This window comes from Cynocephalus volans, chromosome 1 (genome assembly GCF_027409185.1).
Source record: "Cynocephalus volans isolate mCynVol1 chromosome 1, mCynVol1.pri, whole genome shotgun sequence".
NCBI lineage: Eukaryota > Metazoa > Chordata > Mammalia > Dermoptera > Cynocephalidae > Cynocephalus > Cynocephalus volans.
Window position 1 is genome coordinate 124,572,876 of NC_084460.1, and position 26,419 is coordinate 124,599,294.

Here is a 26,419-nt window from a genome sequence, read left to right on the forward strand (position 1 = left end):
AAATTAAGTACAAACAAAATTATCTCTGAAATTCCCTTAAATCACCCACAAAGTATAGGATATATAGTTTTGCATATACTACCCTGTATAGTAATTCTTACATATATTAGGTATGAGAACCATTGAACTGGACTAAACAAAGGATTAAAGGAAAAGTCCATATGCAGATTTGGGGAATTTAAATCATGAGGCCTTCAAGATAATAATCAAATCACTAGTGGTAAATGAGGTGGGCTGGGGAATTCCAGTGTAAGTGCACATGCTTTACACTAGTTGCCTACGCCTATAAACCTTAATACAGTACATCATCATAGATTTGTTTGTGGTTATATGGGCACCAGTGGGTCCATACTGCTTTTATATAATTTTATTTGGGGTGGGAGTTAGGTCTCAAATCTAACCTTTAAGGAAAGTGTGTGATGTCTCTATTATGAGTGTAATGTGTAGCATGCTCAGCAATATACTTTTATGACATATTACTGATTTCATGACTACTATTGCTACATTTTATTTAACATGAATGTATTCCTTCATGATTATTTTCAGGTACAGGTAGCATATCCATGGAAGCTAACCCTGTTCTAATAGAACTTTTCTAGTTTTGTTTTATTATATAAGTAACATATACATATATAAATTCAAATGATGTAAAAATTAATAAAGTGGAAGTTGGAAGTATCTCATGATAGGTGAGAGTCAAGTATATCAGTTATATGTGTTAATTTATTATTTCATAACTAGTTAACATATATTTGATAAGGAATTTTGAGGCAACTGAATTAAAAAGCTTGAGTTAATACAGAGACATCAAAATAGCTTTATCAGAAGTTTCTGCTGGCTTTCTAGTAGACCCTCAATCCATATTTGTTTCCCCCTTGCCCTTCCCATGTTTCCCATTCTGCAATATTCATTTGCACTTGTCCTTGAACTTCTTACCTTTTTCCTGTTTTTAATTCCTTGAACACTTTCTATATGGTGGCCACAAATAAATTTCTCCTCCAATATCTCCACTGCTCCCCTGCGGCCTTGTGTTCACACACACTGGGAGAGATGCACCTTGGAGCTCACTAGTGCCTCTGGGAACACCAGCTCCATCAAGGTAGCAGTTTATCATCCTCCTGACCTGTGACCTGTGTCACCTGCCATCTGCTTCTCTTACCCTGATATACATACCCTGACAGTTCTTGTAAAATCTATCCTTTTGTCTTTTCATTTACACCTTCTTGACAAATTAATATCTCTTTCCAATTTTATGCTTCATTAATTAACCACAGCAATCTGCATTCATCACTTTCCCCCCTCAATAACCTCTTCTAAATATGTACTCCAGACTCTCAGCAAGAAAGTCTGAAAAAATTATATTTAGGTACCTATCTGACAGTCCTTCCCACCTGAAGCCAGTATGATAGATATGTCTTCACCTGTCACAGAAAAAGTCCAACACTTCATCAGCTTCACCAACTGCCACCACCGTTAGTCATCTGTGTGAATTTGAAGACCTGAGAATTGCTCGTTTCTTCCAGTCTAACATTTAGTCTCAAAGAGAGTATATCACGCGATATGCTATCATCACTGTCATCCTTGATACCCTCCCAGAAAGATCGGGGACTATCCACCCAAAAGCCTTTGTTTTCTTTAGTGAGTATTTAATCAATTATCCAAAAATTAGTGCAAGCTCTTTTTGAGTATATTTATATTCAGCCTGTGGACATAACAAGGTTAATCCATTAATATCTCATGTAAGAAGTACACCTAATTTTATTTATCATGTGTTTTTCTCTAAGTTCTGAAATCTCAGAATTTAATGAATAAACCTAAATCCAATTTAACCATGATTTTACAGATTTCAATTCCTTAAACAGCATTTCTCTTTAGAGGTCAGGGTCCTTTAAAATTTATCTTTCTTATTACTACATCCCTAACCTCCTGATTGTTGGAAAGTCATACTCTTGACCCAATTAGGCGTCAGCTGAAGAAATTATCTCTTGGGTCTCAACCAGTATAATTTGGACAAAGTGAGAAATACCTCAAAGCTAATTAAAGGCCATGTCATAAAATTCCTTCTGTCTGCAGTACATGGAAATTATCAAAAATGTTTCAAAACAAATACACTCTTACAGGGTATTTGCTGTCTCATTTGTTAAACTATTTGGGTCTTGCCATCCTCAAATCCCCCTCCGGCCAAAAATGTCTTGGGTTTTTCTACCTTTTTAAGTTTTTGCCCATCTCTCCTAGTCATAGCCAGATTTCTTGAAAAAGTAATCTAAACCTGTATTATCACCCCGATTCATTCCTTAACCGTATGCAATTCAGCCTGCCCAGACCACTCTATTGAAAATATTTATAGCCTCTTTAAACAACCATGATGTACTGTCCTAAAAAATTAGTACATGTTTTTATTCAAAACTTACATAGAAGTTTGAATGAACAGTAATTCCACCAATGTAGAGCTGACCATTTCTAATGTTTTGGTCTCTTCCTTTCCCGTCTCTTTCTTGGTACACACAGGTAAATAAATAATTCCTAGAGTCCCATGCAACCAGTAACCACAAGTAATTGAAAATAATGCCAATCTTTACTTGCTTCTCCTGGAAACATTAAAAAGTATCCATTATACAACCCACAGTGACACTTAAAAATCCATTTTCAACAATTTTACTGCCTCCTGCTGCCTCCCTATAGTCCTCTCTCCCCTCACCTCTCACCTTCCCCAGGTTCCTTGTGCCTTGTCACCACTGGTTTCTGGCTTGCCTCTTCCTTCCCCTACCCTCAGCCTCTAGAAAATGACAGCTGCGGTGTAGAACGGCATCCCCTTTTCCTAGGACACACACACACACACAACATTGATCTCCACGGTGAATCTGGAGTTCAAGGGACGGCAGTGGGAATGAGTGAGTCAGCATTTTTCCATAGAGAGCAGGAGAAGGAAGGGGAAGAAGCTGTCAACACTCTGATATTAGTGCTTAAAAAAAGCAGTTACGTACATATTTACTGTAATTAAGATCATGCTGTAATTCAGTTTTCATTGTTTTTTCTAATTTAAACATCACATTTTCTGCCTTGTTTCCATGTCTTTTTAAATAATTTTCAATTCTGTATTGTAATCCAATATACTGAATGTTTATAAAACAACTCCTTTATCGTCAGATTTTTTTTTCCATTTTTACTATCATAAACCATCCACAGCTAAATACAGTCCTTTCTTCCTCAACATCCCAAAGCACGGAACAGTTGACCTCCCCCTTTTCCTTCTGAATCCCTTTGCTTTCTGGGTTCCATAACATTGTGTGACTCCTACCCTTGCAGAACAAGCCTTCTCCAAGGTCCTGAACTAGACTGTTCTCTCCCCCCTCGTCTCCATCTCCCTCCTGGGAAAGGGGGACGTACTTACTCTCTCCTCCCCTTCCTTATTATCTTTCTCACCCTCTTCTTTTCTTCTCCTTCTAATCCCCCCCCCCTCTTCCCCTTCCCCTCTGTGTTAGTTTTCTAGGTCTGCAATAACAAAAACAGACTGGGTGTCTTAAACAACAAAGACTTATTTTCTCACCATTCTGGATTTCGAGATCAGAGTGTCAGCAGGGTTAGTTTCATCTGAGGCCTCTCTCGCTGGCTAGTAGATGGTGGTTTTCTCCCTGCGTCTTCAGATCATCTTCCCCATGCAAGTGTCTGTATCCAATCTCCTTTTCTTATAAGGACAACATCATATTGGATTAGGACCCACCCCAACAACCTCATTTTAACTTAATTAGTTTTGTGAAGATTCTGTCTCTAAATACAGTCACATCCTGAAGTACTGGGGGTAAGGACTTCAACATATGAATTTGGGGGAAGGGGACACAATCCAGCCCATAATACTCTCCCTCTGCTTTTTCTCCCTTTCCTTCCAAATGCAATTGTCAGCTACTGATTCCCACTTTTGTTCAATTCTCTCTGCCTTAGAGATGAAGGGATAGTTGTTGTTGATAAGAAATACTCAGATAGGATGAGCTAAGAGGAGAAACTCCTTAAGCAACAGAGGATTTTTTAGCCCACTTTGCTTCTCACCTGCCCCTGCCTTCTCCCCCACCCCAATATACAGATATGCATACCTCAGGAGGTATGGTGATAGAGGCCTAACTTTACCCAACATAACTTTAGCCCAAAGCTTGGTATAACCTCACAGACCACACTGCAGGAAGTCAGCCCTGCTGCCCTGGGGTTTGGAAGCCATACTAGTGCTGCCTTTGCTGTGGAAATCTCATTTACACCCTATCATCCTTTTTATTTCCCTCTTGTCATCTTCTGCAACTCTCAGATTTTACTTTTTTAAAATCTACTAAATATCATTCATTTCCATGACATTAACTGTTATCTCTCTGCAATGTTTTACAAGTCTCTCCCCCAACTTTAAAACTCACATTGGATGTTGTCGTGCACATGTCACAATTCAACATGTTCCAAACTGAAGTCAACATAATCCCACCCAAAGTGTCTTCTCTCCCTGGCTTTTCTATGCCTGTTATTGGCACAGCCATTCTTTCACACACCCAGGTTTGAATGCTTAGATTTATCTTTGAGAACTTCTTGTCCTTTTCCCTCTAATTGAATCTGGTGCCAAGTCCATAGAATGGGGATTCCCAAAGTGTGTGTAAGAGTTACCAGGGAGACTCCCAAGACAGAAAATCAAGAGCCCGATTCACTCTCATAGGCTTTCAAACCCTTCACTTCCTTCCGTGTCCACTATCTACCAGGCACACTAGAGACATCATCATTCCAGAACAATATCTACCTGGAATTTCTTCTTCCCTCACAAATATCCACCCATCCAAATCTTGCCTATAATTTTCGTTTGTTTATTTGTTTTGGGTGGCTCGCTGATACAGAAATGGAATCCTGGAGCTTGGTGTTATCAGTACCACACTGTAACCAACTGAGTTAATGGGCCAACCTTCACCCATAATTTAAGACTCATTTTAAATACCACTCTTTACATTGAAACCTTTCAATATTTCTTAAAATATTTGAGAGTAGGATCTATGTCTCTATCATCTTCATTTGATTTGCAGCACCCACCACATGCCTTCTTCCAAATAGTAGAATTGCTGAATTTACTCCTGGATAGCTCAGATCCCATCATCCTATAAATAGACTATATTGCATTTCCCTTAATGCATTCACTGGTATTTGCCAGCATTGCAGTGCACAATGCCCTGTTCAGACCTTTTTGGACAGCTTGCTAACTCTTTTTACAGTACATTCCCATAAGTTTACAGTTCACTTCTTGGAAAGACATTGGAACTATCTACAAACCAGATGATTTCATTGCTTGTATCTCTTATTTCCCATGTGTAAGAATGCTGAATAAGCCCTGTAGTAGGACTTACTCCTGAGGAAACATTCCTGTGTATATTTCTCTTCCAAAGTCATTTCCACTTATCCATTTCCTTGTTTTCCTATCAAGAAATGTCCACACTTCTAGGGTCTTCTGTAATGGATTCCCTGAGGCCAGAGACTATGTCCTGTTCATTTCCAGCACCTAGCATAAAATCTGGCACACAGAGAGGTTTGATAAATATTGTCTGAATGAATGAATATAAAGGGACGGGACAAGATTGCTGATTCTGAAGGACCTGGCAGGGTGAGGGTTCCAAGTCAGACTAGCCCAGGGTGACTCAATACTGCAAGAGGAGTAAACAAGGGTCAGATTGGAAGACCAAGTACAAGATTATTAAAAAGAGTCAAAGCCTGGGTTCAGGAGCCAAGGAGATCAAGAATAGTTTAGGAAGCAGATCAAGACAGGATTTGATCAAAAGCTCAGGGTGTAGGTTGATAAGAGAGGCTGATAGAATGTTGGCATCGCTTCTTCGTAGAGATCATTTACCTGTTCTAAACCATCTTATTTCTAAAATGGAGATAATGATAATCATAAGAGCCCCAGAAAGTTGCTGCGAGAATTAAATGTCATGTAACAAAGATTTATTGACTACTATGTTCCATGCTCTAATCTAGGTGCTGAGCAATGTATATAAAGCCCTTAGTTTACATTCAAGGGCAAGGCCATATGGGAATTCAGGTCTCTATCCATAATGGCTCAATATTTTGTAGCCTCATAAAAGTCTTCTGAATGTCTAGATAAATTACAGGGATTTGGATCCTCCTTACCTTTGCTCTTGCCTATTCCCTCAAAAAACTCCATGGATCAATCAAAGCCTGATTTCTCTCCTCATAAATCATGCTGCCTTATTTCCTAAAATTGCTAAGTTTGCTGAAGAATTCAGTGAGCCACCGTTTCATTTTATTCACCTTTATTTTCCTTAGGCTGAACTGAAACTCACCACTACCAATTACCCTGGACCTCTCCCAGCCATCACTGCTGCTAACAATTACTTATGTATTATGATCACTATTTCACCTACAAGTTACTTCAGAATTCTTGGATGGTACTAACTTCTAATGATAGCTCTACCTCTAGTTAGCCAGTGTTGTTGGGAGCATCCAATTCATTCAGTCTTAGTTGAGTACACAGCAGTTTTGGAGGGAATCTCACTAAATCAAAGAATCTCAGTGTTGAAAGAAATACTCAGATCATCGAGTCTAACTTCCAGTCTTCTAACTCTGGAAATAATGAAATCGATTCTCGGTTATTTCCTTTTCATCTCTGAGCATAAATTTTAAACCTGATCATTAAATGTTGCCACCAATTCTCTGTATCCCTCCTTTGATAATCTTAAAGAATTTTTAATTCTAATTTTGGACACCCGTGAAGATGCCTTTCAAGTTATTTTTGACCACCACATTTCTAGTAAGCAAAGGTTTATTTTCCAATATAATTTGCCGAATACAGCTGCAAAATATGTGAAGCAATGATAGAAATGAAAGGATAAATAGACAAATTCATAATTATAGTTGGAAACTTTGACACCTCTCTCTCAATAGTTCATAAAACAACTAAACAGAAATTCAGAAAGGATATAGAAGTTATGATTTTGTACATGTATGAAGAACTGATTTACATTTTGGAAATAATCTTTGGACTTTTAGAAACATTTGTCAATTTGCTAGCTATTGCCTCAATGTTATTTTGAATTCCAAAGATCTCACACATTTGCTTTAATCTTGTTCTTTGAAATATTAACAACGTTTTCAGTGCCTTATAATTATTCACCCATTCAATCATTCAACAAATATTTATTAATGCCTACTACAGCCAAGACATTTGCATTGGGTATTACAAATGATTTCATTGTTTTTGAAATGTTTAATAATTGAATTATGTATAGGGAGAGCTATTTAGCAATAATATATAAATGAATAAAATAAACTATTAAAAAGTTGTAAAACTATATTAGTTTGATCAGGCTGCCATAACAAAATATCATAGACTGGATGGCTTTAACAACAGAAATTTATTATCTCAAAGTTCTTGAGACCAGAAGTCCCAGATCAAGGTGCCAGCAGGGTTGATGTCTGGTGAGGGCTTTCCCTTTGGTTTGCAGATGGCCACATTTTCACTGCATCCTCACATGGCCTTTCCTCTGAGTGCATGTGGACAGGGAAAGAGAGCTCTTCCTCTTCTTATAAGGTGACCAATCCTATATGATTAGGGCCTCACACTTATGACCTCATTTAACCTTAATTGCCTCCTAAAGCCTCTATCTCCAAATGCAGTCACATTGGAGGTTAGGGCTTCAACATATGAATTTGAGGGAGGACATAATCAGTTCATGGTAAGGATTAAATCAGTTAACAAGCACCCTTTGCTTCTTTCAGAAGCTCTTTTCTGAAAGAATTATGAAATTATAGTTCTCACGAGCACCCCATTGTTACATGGAAGAAGAAACAAAATCCAGAGAAACAAAATGACTTGCCTAGGGTCACAGAGTAAATGGGAACAGAAGCACTAGCAGAAACCAAGCCTACTGGCTCAGCCCAATGCCCGCCTCTTGGTGTGACCTTGGATCAGAGAGATGCTGCTCCGGAGCATACAATTTGGCAGGAGAAGTTTCTACCCTGTACTCCAATGAACTCCTCCTATTCACCCTCTCCTCAAATCTCCCTCCTCACATTCACCAAATATCACATCATAGCTCCTGACCTAAATCTCTTCGCTGAGGATCTGAGGCTGGCTTCCTCTTGTGGGTTCATCAGAACCACCGTGGGGCCTTTGTTATCACTCGTGGTATAGCCCCTGTACAATCTGAATACAGACTCTGTACAATCTGCTGCCATCAGACGCAATAGATAAATTAGTCCTCTCCCTATACCCTCTCTGCCATTTGATGAGAATAATTTTTTGCAATAGAGAAGGTTCATCAAGGCCATCACTTTATCTGGGATGTGGGCCCTATTGAAGCCATGCTCCCCACGTCATCATGCGGTTGTCTTTCCATTTGCCACCCCATGACCTCTCCTCATGACTTGAGGGCTGATGTGCTACAGACCTAGAAAAAATGACAGCAAACCTGGCCAATCCATCAGCCTCTCTGGATCAATCTTCCACACTCACAGAAGAAGAATATCTTCTCTGGAGTCCAGAATTTTATTTCTATTACAACAGGTATTTTAATTTCAGGCAGATGTACAAAGGTGTTGTCCCAGTGCAACTAACCAGGCAGAAATTCTCTTGATACTGGGATTTCTCTCGCTACTGGGATTTCTCTCTCTCTTCTCTCTTTCCTTTTTTCTTTCTTTTCCAGTTTTCTTTTTTTTTTTTTATCTCTTTTCTTGCTCTCTTTCTCCCCCTTAGATTCGTAAATTCTTAGATTTGTATTATTTAAACATCCCTGATGTTTGATAACTGGCACTGTTACTGCCACGTCTGGCCCAAGATGCCACAATTTAGTTGACTGATTGATTGGTTGAATGACTGGTTGACTAGGTGGACTTTTCTGAGCATAACGCTTGGATCAACAATACAAGAATCTCAGAATCTATGGGCTAGGTATGCCAATTCTTAAACCCTAGCTGCGCATTAGAAGAGTATTTATAAAATACTCATGCCTGGGCCCCACCTTCACAGATTCTGATTTAATTTGCTCTTGATCTCAGAGGCTCTCCAGGTGATTCTCGTGGGTGGCCAGGGTTGAGAATCTCTAGATAGAGCTAAAAGGCTGCCCAGGCAACCATAGATCTGATACTTAAATCCCTTCCATTGGGAATCTAGAATGGTGACTTTTTTTTAAGACGTCCATATTAATATGAAATTGTACATAATGATCCTTAATAACTTTTAGTATTTTATATTGTTACTTATATACCACTTATCACTTCATTGTTTTTAGTTTGTTGTGACATTTTTCTCTTTTCCTGGTCTGATCTTCTAGAAAAATGTACATCATTTTACTAGTATTTTCAAAGGATCCATTTTCGTTTTCTTTTACATATTTGTTTTGGGTATTTTTTTAAATTTATTGACAAATTATAATCGTATTATTTATGGGGTACAAAGTGATGTTTGTGTGTTTTTGTTTGTTTGTTTTTTTTGATGACTCTTTTTGAAACTAAGATTCTAGGTAGTAGTATCCTCCAGACAATCTTCTTGGGTACACAAACTCTACACTGCTGCTATAGAGAGAAATAGCAGGTAATGGTTAGTAGTAGACTAGAATCTCCCCTCAAAAATCCAGCAGTGCTTAGCTGTGGCCCTTCCTGATGTCAGGGGAATATCCTCCTAGGTCAGTGCTTCTCAATTGGGAGAAATTTGTCCCCCAAGTGTCATTTGGCAATGTCTAGAGACATTTTTGGTTGTTATTACTTAGGGGAATGCTACTGGCATCTAGTGGGTAGAGGTCAGGGGTGCTGCTAACATTCTACAATACACAGCACAACCTCCCACAACAGAAAATTATCTGGCACAAAATGTCAATAGTGCCAAGTTTGGGACCCTAGGTCCTTTCTCTCAGCTCCCCCATGTTTCCCTAGGAGACAGCATCCTTAATAGAATTCATCCTAAAGCATTTTATTCTTTCTGAAGCATGGTTTCAACACCATTTTTCAAATCAACATTTTACATCCTTTTTAAGCAGTCTCAGAATGTGATCGTCCTGCTTTGCTTCTAAGAAATGTAGGCTGCTGCCTGACTGTATATGTCAGAGAGGTAGAATCATCCCAGCACCGCCTTTTCCACTTGCTGCTTCCTGTCCCTCTGGCTGCCCCTCTGAAATACAGAATGAGCTAAGGCTGTGGCCTGATGGGGGCGCCTTGCCTAGCCCACCTTGACCAGGCACCACAGCCAACGGAACCTGCCTTCTGGGTGCAGGTCACTCCACGAGATGCGTCCTGGGGCTGCTGGGCTTATCCGTTGCCAGCCAGGCTGGGTCAGGCCTGCTGCCAAGTTGATTAAGAAGTGCTGGGCTGACACTTCAAGTAGGGCCTGAACCTACTGATTCTTCTCCCCACTTCCTTAGATCATTTCATTATTAAATTAAAGATTGTTGTGATTTAAACTGAACCGTCAGGCAGCCTGGGGACAAATGCGGGGTTTGGTAAAGAAACTGAATTCCGTAACTGCATTTACCAAATCCAGTCTCAGCTGGGTGCTTTTTCTTTCTCTTAAGGAAATAATTTAAATCTCCAAGGACTGGAAGTCGAAGTAGAACCTTCCCCTGCAGTGTCAGGAGCCCACACAGAGAGGCTGGCAAGCCAGGAAAGGGAGCTGATTATAAATAGCATGAAAAGTGGCATCAGTCAAAACTCACTGATGTGCCTGAGCAAAATGTTAAAAGAAACAAATAGCTCTGAAAGAGGAAGCAATGATTTTTTTTTATTTTTATAATTTAAAGTGCTAAAGAACAAAGGCGGTTTATATTCACATAGGTTTAAACACACACACACACATATGCACTCACAACATGCACACACGCCATCAGAGCCCCTTTAAGGAAATGATGGATAATCATTAATTTTAAAATAACAAAATCACAAGCAGTCAGAGCTTCACAGAGGGAGCAGCTGTCCTTTTCCTTTTGTGTAATTGAGGTAATTTATTTAGAAGGGCTATGGCTTCCTCTTGTGAAATAATTTTCCAGTATGTGTATTTTTTTTTTTCCAGCTTCGATGGAAACCATTTGAGATTCCAAAAGCATCTCAGAAGAAAGTGGACTTTGTGAGCGTAAGTCAGTTCTAGCCACACCTTCCCACTGCTCCTCTCTCTTATGCAGTGAGTGATCCAACTATCTGCAGGCTGAACACCAAGCAGAAGTAGCCTTATAGGGAGGCAGCAGAGACAGAACCACCCGCGTGTGCTTTGGGGATGGTCAAGGGTGTCTTACCTACGTGAGGATGTCACGTGGCCCCTGACAGCAAAGGGCACTCACAAGCTATTGACATCTCAGAAAAGCCAATGGAAATTGAACATTTTTCTCCCTCAAGCTCCTCTGCTTTTGGCTAGAACAGGGAATCTTAACCTTTTTGCTCCATGGACCCCTTTAATAGTCTGGTGATACCTATGTTTTTAAGTTGTAAAAAATAAATTACATAAAATTACAAAGAAGGCAACTATATTGAAATACAGTGATAAAAATATTTTTTAAAACAAACTTGGTTTGGTTTATAGTCATACATATGCTTCCTTGTTAACGTAAGTTGTGAGATCTATGGAAGAATCTAATAACTATGGTATGAGCATAAATGATATTTTGAAATATCTGTAACAACTATAATGTGATCTAAACATGTCCATGATTTCTATCATTGACAAAGCTACAGGCACTTCTAATACTGCTGTGGTTTGTTGCTTACATTCATTTTAATTAAATTTCATTCAGAGGTTAGTAAAAATAAATATACAATTTTTCCCATTCAAGTTTCTGGACCTTCTGAAATGGACGCCTGGGCTAGAATCAACTCAGGGTGGCAACTCTAGTTAGTATGATGCTGTTTGGAAGCTCTGCTTGGTGGCTACTTTCCTGGGAGTACTGGAATACCTCTGCCAGAGCAAGGAGTATATAGGGGAAGAGATGGGGAGAGATCATACATACAAGGAGATGCGGCTCAAAGAGACCAGCTGAGGGTTCTACAGACCAGCCTCAGTTCATGGCTTACTTAGGGACAGTCTAGGTGCCCAGCCATAAGCCAAATTGTTTGAATCATCTTGAAGTCCTTATCCTTATTAAGTGCGCCAGACCTGGTGCAGATTCACTTAAATAGTCCCCAAACTTGCAAATTAAGTTAAAATACAAAAAGAAATGCCCTCATTCCTGCGTGAGTTAAGGATCTGGAGGAGCAGAGTTCTCTCTTTTTGGGCTCTCCATCTGCAGGTTTGGGGCTGAGGGCTGTTTTGGGAAGGCCCATGTGTTGAGGTTTTTTGTGCTGTGAATTATCTGGTCACATATCAGAGAGAACTACATTCAATCAAAATGTGTTCCTCTGCCATTTTCTGGAGAGACTAGGCCAACCCTACTCATAAGCAAAGAGCTGCCCACCTGCTAGGGTGTACGAGAGGGACATTATCTAGCCCCTCATACTGCAACCTTCCTTTTAAGCCTCCCAGATGCCTGATATTACCTCCAACAGAATCTTTCCTTCGGTTTGATCCTAAGCATCAAACTGATAAGAGACAAGTAATGAATTGATGCTCTGTACGTTCATCTGAAGTAGCCATTAAGACGATCCAGATTTAGCCCATGGCAGGCAACTAGAGTGAGCCACAACCTATCAAACATAAGTCAGTAAATTCCAGGCTCCCCAGAGGCAGCCTGGATCCCAAATATCCCATTGGTCTCAAGGGAAGACCCTGGTAGAACCTTGCCTCACAACCCTCAGGGATCACTGGGAGGGCTGCCTCTTGGGCACTATTCACATTTACCTTTCCCTCTCCCACGGGTCTCTCCCAGGGCCTGCACACCTTGTGTGGAGCTGGAGACATCAAGTCCAACAATGGGCTTGCTGTCCACATTTTTCTCTGCAATACCTCCATGGGGAACAGGTAAGTGGCTCAGTGCTAGGGCAGGACATCCCCATTCCCCAAGGGCTGTTGGCCAGAGGGTGAAGGCCAAGTCTCCCTCTTGTAAAGTCACACGTGCAGGTACATTGTTGTTTTTGTTATTATTTTTCCCTCAGAGTAATGTTGATACATATTTATTGATAATGATAATAAATTAGCATTTCTATCTTGACTGACTCCCAAACCATGAACAAGAATGTCACATAACAATGCAAACCAAAAAGGGAGGATGGGGCCCTGGAATGCAGGAGTAGTTCAAGAGGCATTTTGAGTTTAATTTCTTAGGTTCCACAGGGCAGTTCTTGAGTCCAAAGTCATACTGCATGAGCCGCCATCAGGGCCACCTGTTGATGGCAGGTCAAGCTAACAGACTTTGGCTTCAGCTAATAGCATTGTGTAAGCTTAAAGTTTCTAAGTAGAGCAACTTATATACTCACTTTTTCAATTAAAAAATACCTAAATGGAATTCTTGCCTTTTCTTTGAGAAGCAGTATATGATAGTGGTTTTACACACTACCTCTCGAACCAGACCATTCGTGTCCAAAGCCCACTCTACTTTTCCTGGCTGAGTGCACTTGTGCGAGCCATTTAATTTCTCTGAGCCATGAATCAGGGCCAACATCACAGCCCTACAACAACCTCCTAATAACCCATCTCCCCTCTCTCCACTTGAACTACATTGGCTTTCATTCATTTCTTTCAACCTGCCACGTGCCCTCTTGCCTCAGAGCATTTGCACATGCTGTTCCTTCCCCTGAAATGTTCTCTCCCCTCCCCAAACCCTTGCCTAGATAAGGGTTCATATCTCAGGTTAAATGTGTCTCTTCTTCAGAAAAGCTTTTGCTAACTCCTCAAACTAGATCCAGGTCCCTATTCTTTCATTCCCCTAAACTTGACTTTCATAGCGTTATTACAGTTTGCAATAATATGGTTCTGTAATTATTTGATTGCTGTCTGACTTCCTATTAGACTCTAAACTCTACAAGAGCAAAGCCTGGGTCATTTTGCTCACCATTTTATACCCAACACTCAGCCTGGTACATAGCAGGCACTAAACAATAATTTGTGGAATTAATTAATTTGTCCAGATAGTGTTAAAACTGAAAATCACAGGAATTACTTTATATGTTTCAGATGCTTTTACAATTCAGATGGGGACTTCTTGATTGGTGAGTTCCAAATGTTTCAAACCCCTTCACTGTTAATTGCTCCCTAGGCATAAACTGTTTTTTAATTTTATACACATTATTTTTCTTCATCCTACAATTTGTGTTATTTCAGTTAGTGCAATCCATAGACTGAGGTCTAGAGGCCACTAGTGGTCTGGAAATGATTCCTAGTGTACCTCAAAGCCCCTACTTTATTTGCTGGTCTCTCTGACTCTGTCCATCTCTTCTGGGCCTTTCTGATGTGGGAGATCTGGGCAGCTGAAAAGAAATGAAGAGGAACACCAACATATGATTAACTTAAGATAACTCCACTTGCTTTCAAATTCACCTAAGAAAAACCCATCTATTACTAATAACTGCAATTTAAATACAAATTTTCATGAGATCATCTGAAATGTAATATCTATCAGAGACTGGTGTGGTCTGCCCATTTTATTTGATGGCTTTGGTATCGATATTTTGAAGTCAACATTTTGGTGTATATATTAGACATACAAATGCCAACTTCCCACTGGAATTATCAGAAATGGGTAATTTTCCATCCTATTTCTGCCACCCTTTTTGATCAATTCACAAAATAGTGCACATATGAGCTCCTTACCTGGCAACCAAAACAAAGGAAGTCATTTTTTATTCACATTTCTCTAGGTAGTAAAATAACCAACCTTAGCTGTCAGAATATACATTTTCCCAGAAGTGACTCAATAAAGCTCTTTTCATTGTGAATGAAGAAGCAAATGCAGCCCTTAAGCCTATACTCTTCATGGAAATGGTTCTCACATGAAAAGGGCCACTCACCACTGCCCTGTCTTTTTCTGTCAGTTCCCCAGCAAGGGAAGCTTCTCATTTACACCGAGTTTGGCAAGATGCTTGTGCAGCCCAATGAGATCTGCGTCATTCAGGTTGGTGATGTGTCGTCTTCTCCCCACCTCTCACTAATTTAGGAGCAATCAGATGTTTCAGCTGCTGCTATTTCTAACTCTAGAATTTTTCTGTCACGTCTGGGCAAGGGGAGGGAGTTGAATTACACAGAAGGCTCCATGTGCAGAAGGGTAAGCAGGGTTGGGTGCCTGCTTTTTTTTAATTCAGCACACAATCACAAAGCAAAGAGCCCTTGTCACTTTGCTTTACTAAATATTCATATGCTCTGGATAAGGCTCTGTTCCCATTGATGGAGGTGGGGGCAGTGGAGGTATTTTTATTTTTAATTTGGCTAAATCTGGTGCTCGCTTCGGCAGCACATATAATAATTTGGCTAAATCTGTTCTCTCTGGATCTAATGAGGGATTAGACTAGACTTGGCTTGGGTCACAGATGTGATTAGGATTAAGTTTTTCTTTCTAACTCATCTTTGATCTGGTCACCTCTCAAACTTAGTTCAACAAACAATAGCTTTACTTTGCATGTGGAACTGGCTGTGGCTCTGGGAAGTTTCTTTATGGCTACAGGTATGATTTGAAGGGTGCACTAGTGTCTGTTTCTCATTCCAGAGAGGAATGCGGTTCAGCATAGATGTCTTCGAGGAAACCAGGGGCTACATCCTGGAGGTCTACGGTGTCCACTTCGAGTTACCTGACCTGGGACCCATTGGTAAATCTTCACTACAAGCCCCTAAGCCATGCTTGAGAAACAAGACACAAATAATTGCATGAAAGTTAAACATCCTTCTACCCTCGCTATCTCACTCAACCTTCAACTTTCCTCTCTTAGACAACTTCTTCTCCAGACCAAGTATCTTCTCATAAAATACATGTGAACAGAAAACAACCCAAACCAACCCATTATAAGTCTGTCTAGACTGTACATAGACCAATAGATATAAAGACAGTATGTAATATATTTCTGGTTATATGATGTACGCTGTAAAGGATGTAGAAGTTTGGATTACTGTGGGCCACAGTCACCAGAAACAGCTTCACAGAAGGGATGAAACTTGACTAATTCTTGATGGAAATTTGAGAGGTAAAGAGTGAAGGGAAGAGTTTTGCAAAAGCATACAAGTGGCAATGAGTTTTGGGAATAGGATGGAGATCGTTTTCTTAAGTCAATGGGGTATGTGTAGACAGTAAACTGGGGAAAGCCATAAAAATGGCTGTGGCCCTATTCCCATGGAAAGGGGGAACAGACTGACATCCCACGTTCTTACCGAGCACCATCCACAAGATCCACACACTTAACAGTCAAAAAAGATACATCACTCAGTGCTATGAAGGAGCTAGAAACCACAGCCCTGTGAGGCAGATTGAAACTTTCAAAGTGAACCAAGGTCCCCCCACGCCCCATTCTGGCAAGCTGGAGGCAGGAGACGCAGGAGAGAAGGGAAGGCGTCAGGGGGGGCCGTTCTCAAAACAACTCCTGGAGCGAGAGGAGTGACGGGGAAAATTTGCCCTTGGTTTCATCTTTGGCCATAACTCCCAGTTCTTCCCTTCTTTGTCAACAGCTTTTTAGAGCAAAACAGGGACAGGCTAGCATGTGCCTTCTGGTCACTCCCCTGGGGGATCCAAATATTCCAAGGAAGGTGGGAGGCAGCAGAGAGGCAGCTGGAGCCATGGTGGCCGTCTGTCATCCGCTCACCGCCCACTCTTCCCACTTTGCTCTGGCTTCCTGCTGCTCTGCGAGTCGGCATAGCCTCCAGGTTCCATGGAACATGTACCCTTTGGAAAATATATATAATTTACTAACCAGCTGGGGCTTATTTTTTTTTAACCCTAGGAGCTGGAAATGATAAAAACACTCCCCAGGTCTCTCCTCTCAGAGTTAAATTATGTTTTTGCACTTATGCTTTCCATCTTTGGTCTTTTGATCTATTTTCTTTTTCTGGAGGGAACACTCGCTCCTAAGCAAAGGTAAGCAGGCAAGTTCTGAACACTTTATCCCTGAGCGGCAGACAGACTTTTTCAGGCTAGAGAGCAGTTTTCAAATAAAACTATGGATTTTACTCTGAGTTCTGAGTTCTGTCTAAGGAGCAGAAGCATGCCTGGGGCAACAGTAGTTAGCCCTTCCTATCTGAGATCAAGGACTATAGATGAGTTTTGTAGTCATTATGGTTTCCTTGGAGAGAAAAAGGTCTGGTATCTTCTGTCAGATCTTCTCTTTTCCTCTTTTCTAGTCTCTTTCTCTCCTCCCTTCCCCTCACCCATAGTGAAGAGATAAACGCATGTAAAATGTTTTGTAATTAACCACAGTCATGCCACAACTTTAGTAGGTGATGTTGCTGATGATAATGATGATTTCTGTGATTTTTTTTCTGACAAAATTCCTTGGGTCCTCCTAAAAAAATACCAGACTGGGAATCCAGTGAGTCTTTGAATAATGGAAGCAATTTGCGGAGTGGCTCTTGACATAAAAGAAAGCCTTTCTCTTTGTGCAACCACGGACATCTTTCCTATGTGATTCCTGAAGTATCTACAAGACTTTCGGGTTACTGTGTTCCAGGAGCCAATGGCTTGGCCAATCCTCGTGATTTCTTGATACCCGTTGCCTGGTATGAAGATCGCCAAGTTCCAGGTGGTTACACTGTGATTAATAAATACCAGGGCAAGCTGTTTGCTGCCAGACAGGTAAAGTAAGAGAGTTGGTAGGCAGGGGAGAGAACGAACAGTTATTGAGCACCTACTAATTGACAAGGCCAGTGTTAGGCACTTTACATATACCCTTTTATCTTTACCACACCACTAAGATACCACAAGTTAGGTACTAATTGCCTTATTTATAGTCATGGAAACAGGCCAGATAGTGATAAATAACTTACCAATATTATATTAAGTGGCAGACCCAGCATTCAAGCCCATATCTCTTTGATTCCAAAGATTGTGCTCTTTTCAGTTACCATGCAATGAAAATTGTGGCAATATTTAGGTCTCTGTAAATTGTGCAGAAAACATAATATATAGGCAGTGTAATATGTTCTGTAAAAAAAAAAAAAAAAATGAGTTAACATGCAGATCAGCCAAGATTTATGTTCTCCAATGACTGCCATATTTCAGATACAAGCAATGATTAATACAAAACAAGTAGAATTCAGTTAATTAGCTTGGCTCTGTTTATACCACCAGCCTGGTAAATTCAGGACATAAGCAAAGGTACACATAATAATAAAAGTAATAATAATGACATAATATGTAATCTATAATATATTATCTTACTATATATTGTTATTTAATATACTGAATATGTATAATCTATTAGAATCAAATACTTATGTAATAAAAAGGACTCAAAGATCTCTTCTGTTTACCTTTTTTTAAAAAAATTTTTATTGAATCATAATTGATTATACATATTTTTGGGGTTCAGTGTTGACATATGTTGATCAAATCAATAATACTAGTATGTATATTGTTACAATTCATACTTACTCTTTATGACCCTTGTCCAATCTCTCCCCATCCCCGCTCTCCCTCCCCCTTCCCCCTCTAATTACCCTAGATTTCTTCTCTCCCTCTGAAAGAGTAATGGTTACGCTATTGATTTGTTGCCTAGATGATCTGTCCAATGCTGAGAGGTGTGTTCAGGTCCCCTGATATTATCGTAGAACAGATGCTTCTTCTGTCACTCTTGAATGAGCTTTGTGGAGAGAGACATCCTCTTCTTTGGTTTCTGCTGGTGACTCTCCTTGTGTCAGTGCACTCCAGTGGCTGGTGGACCATCTGCATGGTGGTTGTGGTGTCTAGCTGCTTTTGCAGCAGCCATGGTTATTGTGGTGGCTGTTGTGGGCCACCCACGTGGAGGTGATGATTTTGGCATGCTCCTTACCTCGTTGGTGGTGGCAATGGCAGTGTGCCTAGTTGTGGGAAGGGGTCCAGTCTCCAGATCCAAGCCTCAGGACCCTGGGGGGGCCCCGTGGCACTGGCAATGTGCCTGGTTGTACGGGGAGGGTCCAGTCCCTGGTTCCATGCCTCTGGACCCCAAGTGGGCCCCATGGCACTGGCAATGTGCCTGGTTGTGGACAGAGGGTCCGGTCCCCGACTCCATACCTCTAGATCCTGGACAGGCCCTGTGGCACTGGCAGTGTGTCTGGTTGTCCCCCCTTTCTGGCTTGGTAGCCCAGGGGACTTCTGGTCCTTCTAGGTGTTACTAGTGTTCTTTGGTGAAATGAGACCTTTGCTAGTTAATATCAAACTTTGTCTCTGGTTGTGAGTACTCTGTTTTTTCTTTCAGTTCTGTGTTGGATTATTTGCTGTTCCCACCACTTAAACTCTGCACTGGAACTAAATTTGTTGTCCTTTGCTTCCTTCTAAAGTGGGGGAACTTCCTGTGGGAACCAGTACTTGAGCCCTGTGGTTGAGCTAAACTGCTGCTTTGCTATTGATTCCCCAGGGAAGGCTTTTTGTGCAGCTCAAGTTTAAATGGTTGACTTTATAAGACTTCTGGGTTTCATGAAATCCAATGCACCTGGGTTCTGTAGAAACACTGGTCTGGGCCTGAGTCTTTTCATCAAACTGTACCCCCTGCAGTTCTATATTCCCGACCAGTCTTCACTGAGTGGTCCTATGCTGTTTGGGGGGCAGATCAGCTATCCTTGCTGTGCCCCAGTGTTCTTCCCGTGGGCCCATCTCCCCTACCACCTCTGTTCCAAACACTTCCCATGGGATGGGCCCTGCGCTGGTCCCTTGCGATGACTCACTGGCCTCTGAGTGGCTCCTTTTTTTTCAGTTGTTGTGGCTCGTTGCTTCTATGTGGGTCCATGGAAGCCCTATTAGTGGTCTTGCTGGCCTGGGGGCCACCAAGGCCCTCTTCTCCCCTGCCGTCTCCAAGCAACTTCATCCGTGCACTCAACAGATCCAGCCTGGACGTGGCCAGTGCTCAAAATGGTCCGAGAGGTTCTTCTTTATCTCATCGTGGCTTCTTCCACCTTCATGCACTCCTTAGGTCTCTCCTCTTCTCTCCCTGAGCTCTAGCAGCCCCAGCTTGGCTGTCATTGCTTTTTAATAGTTGTAAATTAGTTGATTTGTGTTTTTATCATTATTTATTTGCTTTATTTTGTCTGTTTGACTTATTGCTTATATTTGCCAAGGCATATTATTTTCCTTGGACAACATCTACAGGTCACACCACCTAACAGAGGCCAACCAGTTTGGCACTCAAAATTAACCTCTGAGACAGACATAATCATCCTTATATTCTCTGGGTGGGAGTTTCTCAAAATGTGGTTCAGGGACTTAACCATCAGAAAGTCTTAGGGAAGCTTGTTCAAAATGCAAATCCTTTGATATTACTCTAGTCTGGGAAAAATGATAGCCTCTGGGGATGAGGTATGGAAATCCACATTCATTTTAAGCATGTTCCCAAGATTATTTTTTACGTACAGTTGATAGAGAGCCACCATTCTAGAAGCAGCCAGCAGCTCCTCTAGAAAGGTTTCCAAGGGGACCCTGTGCTGGTTATTCTCTGTGTGAGCCCCAGCTGATCCACTTTCCCTTGATCATGATCGGTGCCCTGGGAGGCTGACCTGTATGGACTGTATCACCCAGGCCCCCTAGACAGGTGGCTTCTGGTTGGGATCAACCCACAAGAAACTGGAGGGCAGGAGGAAAGACAAGTTGGGGTATTTCTTTCCCTGCTTCCTCGATGTTTGGGACTGTGTTTCTGGCAGTAGCTGCATCCCCCCAGGACCTCATCTTCTGTTGGGTAGCTCCAGTGGAGCTCTGGAGCCAGTTCATACCAACTTGCAGGAACTGATACGCACACCTCTCCCCAACTCTGTGTTCCATGCCATCTTGTTTATAGCTCACAAATGATCATGGTGGGAGTATTTACACTCCAGAAACCAGCCAACACTGTAAGTCAGAGCTTTTTATTTTTTTCCAGAGTTCTAGTTGTTAAATATTTACCAGCATACCACTGGTCTGCTCTCTTCTTCATGGTTCTAGCTCTTGCTAAAGTCCTATAACAATATTGCTTTCCCTTGTTCCACATGCCTAGGAATGCTATGTCTTTTCACTACTGCTAGGCCCAGATACCTCAACATTTTTAGTCATTCCACTTAACCCTAACCACACCTCTGTGAGTAGTCCCTTCATTAAAGTCTTTAGAGGATTCTGATTGGATTCTATTTCCCAAATAGACCCATAGCTGCAGTGGGGACCACCTTCCTATAGCAGAACACTGCTCCTCTCCTACTCCAGGACAGGATCAAGAAGCATCACCTGAGGATTGTTCTGAAATCTCAAGTCCTTGGGGTTGAAACTCTCAGTGGACTTGCCCCCTCTCCTGTACTCACCAACCCAGGCACTATGTTTATTGTAAGCTCCCCTAGGCAGCAATTACCTGGAGAACCATCACAGCAAGTGCCCTCTGCACAGGAAACAGAAGGTAGGCCAGATTGTTTGAGAATTGCTGGCATCCGCACTTTCCCAGTTATGTTAAAAATTGTTAAAAAGGCACTACTTGGAGAATGTGCTGTGCTTCTGCTGCACATGTGAGCAGAAGGCAGCTGCAGCCTATGAACCGGAAAAATAGTGGCTAAGTGAGGGGCTGGTAGAACGTGTGTGAAGCCGCCACATGATGATGCAGGTTTATACTGCTCCCAAAGGATGGTATAATCAATTGAGAACAAAATCAAATTTAAAAGAAAAAAAGAGTCATGCCCGGTACATTTTGTGGGATCACAGCTACAAAAGCTTTAGATGCTAAGATCATCCTTTCCTGCTTTTTGTGATTAGGATTTCTCCCCGTTCAATGTCGTGGCCTGGCACGGGAACTATACGCCCTACAAGTACAACCTGGAGAACTTCATGGTCATCAACTCAGTGGCTTTTGACCACGCCGTAAGTTGGGACCATCTTGGGCCCTATGGATGAGGCAAGCCTTGGGTGGGAGGGGTCCACAGTGGATCTGTGACTTTCACAGACTTAACATTTCTAGTGTCACTCTTGGAAGCCCTACATACAGTCATTTGTCCTTTGGAGGAGTAAATAACAGCTAGCGAGGGAGTCGGGCCAGAATCTTGACATTCCATTCACCTATGAGCACGGCTTAGTTTTCTACAGAGTATTCACAATAACTCTCATAGATGGGTAAAAACTTAGTTTTTTTGTGGGAAATTTACCTCCACCTCCCCCTGCTCCGAAAAACAAAACAAAACAAAAAACTGCTAATGTTAGTGATGGAGTGAGGAGAAGAGAACATTTATGGCTTTGGAGAGATCTCTGTTCTTCTCACAAACCTCGAGTCTACTCTACTTGCTCTGGCTGCCTGCCCCAGTGCCTCCACTCGGCTGCTTTTGGCAGTGGTGGAGCAGACAAACATTTTCTAAAGTTACTAATAATGTTTAGTGCTTGAATTTTAGTGCATAGAAATTCTACAGTGTGAACTCAGTCATATTTTTCACTCGATTAGGGGGCCACAAATAGGTACCTGGTCTACAGTATAGGTCCCCAAGGCCCCACATTCTTGATAAAGTGCTAGTTCTGAGATCCTGGGGAAAAGTTCATTTTGCAGCCTCGTTCATAATAGATTAACTTAACCCACGAGCTGGAGGGATAATTAGCGCGGAAGCCAGAGAACCAGAGACAGAAGGATTTCTCTGAGCCAGTTCAGCCTGTCTCTGGGGGGACAAAACCACCTTTCTGAACAGCAGCAACTCTTAATAAAACCAAAGGGGAAAAGAAAAGTGAGGTGCCAAACCCAAAACAGCATGAAAAAGGGTCCAGAGATACACTGATGAAGCTTTATTTGAGCCACACTACCTTTTCAGACCTTTTCTCATGACAGATGAAGGAATTTTAACTCTCACAGCACTAAGCACTGGGTATTTTTTATTATTTGAATTTACACAGGTTCAGTCTTCTCTGTACTGCTGCTATAGTTACTTTTCCAAAATTCAGATCTAATCGTTCCACCACTGCCTTAGAAAACCTGTGCAGGTGCCCCATGATTTAGGATTAAGTCTGTGCTCTGAAGCGTGGCATCTGATGCTCTTCGCCATCTGTCCCCAGACTCATCTTCCAGGCTCACCTCTTGCCCCTTTCCCACTGTCAACATACCCTGCATTTTAGCCTTCTCAGTTCTTAACAAAATCTCTGTGTACTTTAGTGTCTTTTCTGTTTTTTGTGATTAAAATGCTTCCTTCCTTCCTTCCTTCCTCCCTCCCTCCTTCCTTTCCTTCCTTTCTTCTCCCTTTCTCTGTCTCTTTTTCTTTCTTTCTCTCTCTCTTTCTTCCTCCTGTTCGTTCTTTACGACCCACCTCAAATGTCACCTCCTCTTTGAAGCCATCCCTGACCCTTTCAGGTAGAAATAGTTGTCTCCTCCGTCTTCAATTAATGCTAAAGGGGAAGAGAATAGATCCCAATCATCTTTGAATCCCAGACCCTGGCATGGCATCTGAAAATTACCATGATTGTTGATTTCAGTTAAATCAAATCTCAGTCTTTCCACTGAAGGATTCTAAAGTTCCTTACAAAGCATAATCTTGTCCCTCAACCTGTCCCCTCTATGCTACTACTACCAAGACTAGTGATGTAAATGCTATAACTTAGACCTGAGAATTAAACATGGGTAAGAAAGCAATGAACCAGTTCTCAGACTCTCCTGCCGCAGACACCATCTGTGATTCCCCCAAGTAGAAACACCATCTACATCCACACCAAAAATTGGGTATTGTTTTATTTCTATTTCCACCTTACTCTGAGCGTCCCAGGAGCTCCCCACTGTACATCCCAGCTCTAGTCTCCCTGGCCTGAGGTTGGGAGACAGGCACCATTTGTTCTCAGACCCACAGGGTGGTGGGTTGCATGTAATGTGGGCTCAGCAGGGTGAAAAAGCAGCTCAGAATCCTCGTAGCTGGTGTTAATTTATTTTGCCTCAAGCACAGCAAGAGAGAAAAGTCAGATGAGTGATCACTGCACCTTGACGACAAGCCCAGACTTTTGTTGTTGGATCAGAAATTCAGCTGTCACTTGAAAACACCTTCATGTGTGGGTGACATGAGTCACTGTCCAGTCACCTCCCTTACATCCTGTGTGTTCGGTACCCCCTTGTGCTTCCACAGGATCCATCCATTTTCACAGTGTTGACTGCGAAGTCTGTCCGCCCTGGGGTGGCCATCGCTGACTTTGTCATCTTCCCACCTCGATGGGGGGTTGCTGATAAGACCTTCAGGCCTCCTTATTACCACAGTAAGTCTTTCTTTTACCAAGCCACATTTGGAAGCCAAAGAGACAGCAAGGCAGTGGGCACTACTCATGGGGAATACGCCTGTGTTGCTTCTGGACACCCTGCCCTGGCTTGAGTTCAGGGTCCTGCCTAGTACCCAGACATTCATCTTCTTAAATACCACAACTTCTGTAGGGATGGCAAGGATACATGGACTCTGAGCCTAGATTCCATTTTCTCTGGCCTTGGAAAGTTGCTAAAATGTGAGGCAACAAGTTTCTTTACATTACAGATTTTTTTTTTTTTTTTTTTTTTTGAGTATGGGAAATGGTAGGTATGTTGTTAGTTAGTTTGTTGTTTTGGGAAAGCTCATCATCTACGTCTGGTTCAAGAGCCAGTAAAAAAATGCCTTCTTGGATTATCTTGACAGGGCAAAGCAGACTGTGGTGTATGCTAAGGGATGGACTCTATTCTGGAAGGAGTTTCTGCAGAGCATTTGTAACCTAACAAATCTACTATTTTTATTAATGTTATTATTACTAACAGTTAATTATTGGCCAGTTTCTATGGCCCTGTTATATGTTCTTTAAAAGGATTAACTCATTTAATCCTTACAACAGTTGTAAGACATGTAGTATCATTGCTTCCTTCTTTTCAGAAGATGAAACTGACACAAGAGGGATTAAGTAACTCTCTCAAGGTCTCACAGCAAGTTAAGAGGTAGAGTCAGGATTTAATTGCAGGCTGTCTGATGCCAGAGCAAATACTCATGACCACAAACTCATGTAGCTAGCATAGTGCCTGGTACATAATATGCTTCTAATAAATATTTATTTAATAAGTGAATGCATCACCAAGAATAATTAAGATACTTCGTGGCTGTACTTAATGAAGTCAACATTTTTAATTGTGCAATAGCTAGCTGAAAATCATACCTAAAGGTCAATGTACAATTGCTTCCTGGAGATTGCATTTTTTAGACATAGAGTTCTGGAAATACTCTAAGATGCATTCCACCTGGAACATTCTCGAAAAGAAACTCCTTTCCTTAGTTAACTTCAGAACCTTCTACTTATATGAGGTTCCTCTCTACATGTACCAGCTCCCAGGTGTCAGGGCTCAATAATATACAGCAGTGCACTGAATGAGCAATTTAGACATTTGTCGATGGTGGGGATCTAAAGCCCTCTGATGGAAGAAGACCACTTCAGGGTCACATGCCAGCATTCTCCCCCTTTTTAGGTGACACCATTGTGGTGGAGAAAAGAAAACAGTTCGTTACCACTACAAAGACATCAGCTGCTTTGTAAATAGCATCGTAACAACTATCTTCTTTCTAAAGAGTGCCAAGCCCTTTAAAGGCCCTAACTGTTCCCCTCCCGGAAGTTAGTGCCCTAGAGGACCTGTTGTGAAGGAGAGGGAATTGCTCTGACTTATTGCCTGTACATCACGTGCTAGTCCTTGATGATTCACTGCTTCACTATTGCTTTTATATTGAGATTACTCTGTGTCCCTGAAGTTCTTGTAGTGAGGCTATTGTGTGCCTGGAGAAGTGGTTCTCACATTTCAGCATATGTCAGAGTCGTCTCGAGGGCTTGTTAAAACATAGATTACCGGGCCCCACTCTCAGAATTTCTGTATCAGTAGATCCAGGATAAGGACCAAGAATTTGCATTTTAATAACTCCCCAAGTGATGCCGATGCTACTGTTTTAGGGGCCACACTTTGATAATACTAGGAAATATAAAAATTACTTAGAATGCCTTTTCTTTAAAGCTTATTCTCAGGGCCCACCCCCAGAGAGTTTAATTAGTTGATTTTGAAGTGAAACCTCAGAATCTGCATTTTGAATGAGCAAGTCAAGGATCTGATGCAGGAGGTCTACAGATACACGTGAGAAATCCTGGCCTAGCGCTCACCTCCCCACCTAACTAGAGGGTTCGTAGAGTGGTCTGATTTGGACAAGTTTGCTACTGTGTTATAGGCTCTTGATCCACTCAGTTTTGATTTGTAGTTCAGACTGAAACAAATGGCTTTGTGAGATGCCTCCTATAATTTAAATAACTCTTGAAGTAAATGTGGTTCCAGGATAGATCTTTTAAAGGTTATCATTGCCCTGAGTTAGTTGGAAAAAAACCATAGAACCCCAAGTTAGAAATTAGTTTTACCAGAGATATTTAAAATATTACTTTAGCAATACTCAAAATCTTTGCTTCTTCGCTGTGGCTCTGTA

At 41.5% G+C, this 26,419-nt stretch overlaps 1 protein-coding gene across 1 annotated transcript in view; it reads left to right on the plus strand.

The window, feature by feature from the left end:
* HGD (homogentisate 1,2-dioxygenase) overlaps window positions 1–26,419 on the plus strand; it is a gene marked incomplete at its 5' end in the record, with an annotated part of 37,676 nt that overhangs the window by 6,251 nt on the left and 5,006 nt on the right. Inside the window, 8 exons of the mRNA XM_063075437.1 lie at window positions 11,030–11,089; window positions 12,813–12,904; window positions 14,057–14,091; window positions 14,914–14,993; window positions 15,582–15,681; window positions 17,527–17,651; window positions 21,756–21,860; window positions 24,083–24,209. Coding sequence (XP_062931507.1) covers window positions 11,030–11,089; window positions 12,813–12,904; window positions 14,057–14,091; window positions 14,914–14,993; window positions 15,582–15,681; window positions 17,527–17,651; window positions 21,756–21,860; window positions 24,083–24,209 — 724 coding nt within the window. The remainder of the gene's footprint in view (window positions 1–11,029; window positions 11,090–12,812; window positions 12,905–14,056; window positions 14,092–14,913; window positions 14,994–15,581; window positions 15,682–17,526; window positions 17,652–21,755; window positions 21,861–24,082; window positions 24,210–26,419) is intronic.